The sequence below is a fragment of the Rissa tridactyla genome, chromosome 12, assembly GCF_028500815.1.
Source record: "Rissa tridactyla isolate bRisTri1 chromosome 12, bRisTri1.patW.cur.20221130, whole genome shotgun sequence".
In the NCBI taxonomy this organism is placed as follows: Eukaryota; Metazoa; Chordata; class Aves; order Charadriiformes; family Laridae; genus Rissa; species Rissa tridactyla.
This window is the reverse complement of record NC_071477.1, coordinates 5,224,355-5,225,951: the sequence shown is the minus strand read 5'-3', so window position 1 is coordinate 5,225,951 and position 1,597 is coordinate 5,224,355. Positions and strand designations below refer to the sequence as shown.

The 1,597-nt window shown below is 70.0% G+C and overlaps 1 protein-coding gene across 1 annotated transcript; it reads right to left on the bottom strand.

The window, feature by feature from the left end:
- Nucleotides 1-477: 477 nt before the first annotated feature.
- Nucleotides 478-1,382, bottom strand: ID1 (inhibitor of DNA binding 1). Its single transcript, XM_054218449.1, has 2 exons — nt 998-1,382; nt 478-814 (listed from the first exon to the last, which is right to left on the bottom strand). Exons 1-2 carry the CDS (start codon nt 1,316-1,318, stop codon nt 773-775), a joined length of 363 nt encoding a protein of 120 aa, XP_054074424.1. The 5' UTR covers nt 1,319-1,382; the 3' UTR covers nt 478-772.
- Nucleotides 1,383-1,597: the final 215 nt, after the last annotated feature.

Below are 1,597 nucleotides of genomic sequence, written 5' to 3'. Positions count from 1 at the left end.
AACCCTGTACTTCCCAGCTGGGCCGAGAAGTCCCACACCTGGTTCCCAGCACTGTGCGCTGTGTCACCAAGGAACCTTCCCAGAGGAGCCATGTCCCAGCACTGCTACGTCTCCCCATCACAGAAAACAGGGTGCAAACCAGCTTTCCTTGTGTGCCTGCCTTGACACCCCATGCGCGAGCCCAGGGAGTGAGACAGGGGGAGCAGGATGTGGACCCCACGGAGCCACTGGGCCCCAGGAGAGGCTCTGTGGGGGCACACTGCTGGGACAGGGACAAGCCACCTGCAGACCCCACCACAGCAGCATACTGGGGGGAACTGGGAGCAGCCCATGGGAGACCCCCCTTCCCAGCACTACCACAAGCACCCAGACCCAGTACCCCACAGCACACCCACCCAGCCCATACTGGTCCAGATGGGCTCCCCCCAGGTTTTGTATTCCCAGGGGGTGGGAGGGAGCAGGAAGCAGAGGCATGCCTGGTCATCAGGGCTTGTTTAATAACAAAACTCCAGCTATTGTAGAACAATATTCTCCAGCATCATTGTAATATACAATACGGGGAATGCTCTCAGCAATCTGAGAAGGATACGTCCCGCGGCCGCCGGGCAGCACCCCCTGCCCAGGCTGCGGGGGGACAACCCGGGGCAGCCCCGTCAGGGCAGGGGGTCGAGACTGCTGGCCCCAGCCGTGCCACGGGGGTCCCGGGATGCAGGCGAGCCCCGGCGCTCGGGACCGGGATCCCGGGGATGTCCGTGTCGGGTCCGGAGCAGTCTCAGCGGCACAGGATCCGGTCGGCAGCGGGCATGCACGGAGCCTGCGGGAGAGGGAGGCGAAGCAGCCGGTCAGTGCTGGTCCGTGGGGGTCCCGGGGATGGAAGGGGGGCAGGAGGAAGGCGCACCCCCAGGAAGGGGACAGCGCGCTGCAGCCCGGCGTGAAAGCGGGACCGTCCCGGTGCCGCCGGGCCCGGGGGTGGGGGGGGGGGGGGGTCCACACTCACCTCGGGGGGTTCCCCGGCGGCGGCGGGGCGGGGAGGTCCGCGCTGCAGCGCCAGCTGCAGGTCCCAGATGTAGTCAATGACGTGCTGCAGCAGCTCCACCTTGGAGACCCGCCGGTGCCGCGGCAGCGTCGGCACCAGCGCCCGCAGCCGCGAGTAGCAGCCCTTCATATCGTACAGCAGCGCGGCGGCCGCCTGCTCCGCCGCCCCCGGCGACACCCCCGGGCCCGGCCCGCAGCGAGCGGCTTCCCCGGGCCGCACCGCCTTCAGCGCGCCGCCGACGCCCGCGGGCAACGGCGATGGAGCTACGGTGGCGACCTTCATGGCGAGGAGCGCTGGGAAGCGACGGGCGACGATGGGACCCTGCGGGCGGACAACCCAGCGCGCGCCCCGCCGCGCCAATTATAGAGCGCCCACCGGGGAGGGCGGGGCTTCGGGGGGGAGCCGCGGCCAATGGCAGCGCCGCGGGGGCGGGGACAGCCCCGCCCGCTCCATTCATGCGCCCTCGAAGGGCAGCGTCTTAAAGCGACAGTGGCGGGGAAGAGGGCGGTGGGGGGGGTGCTGCCGGGGCTGCGGAGCTCCGGGGAGGGCCGCCCGCCCCGC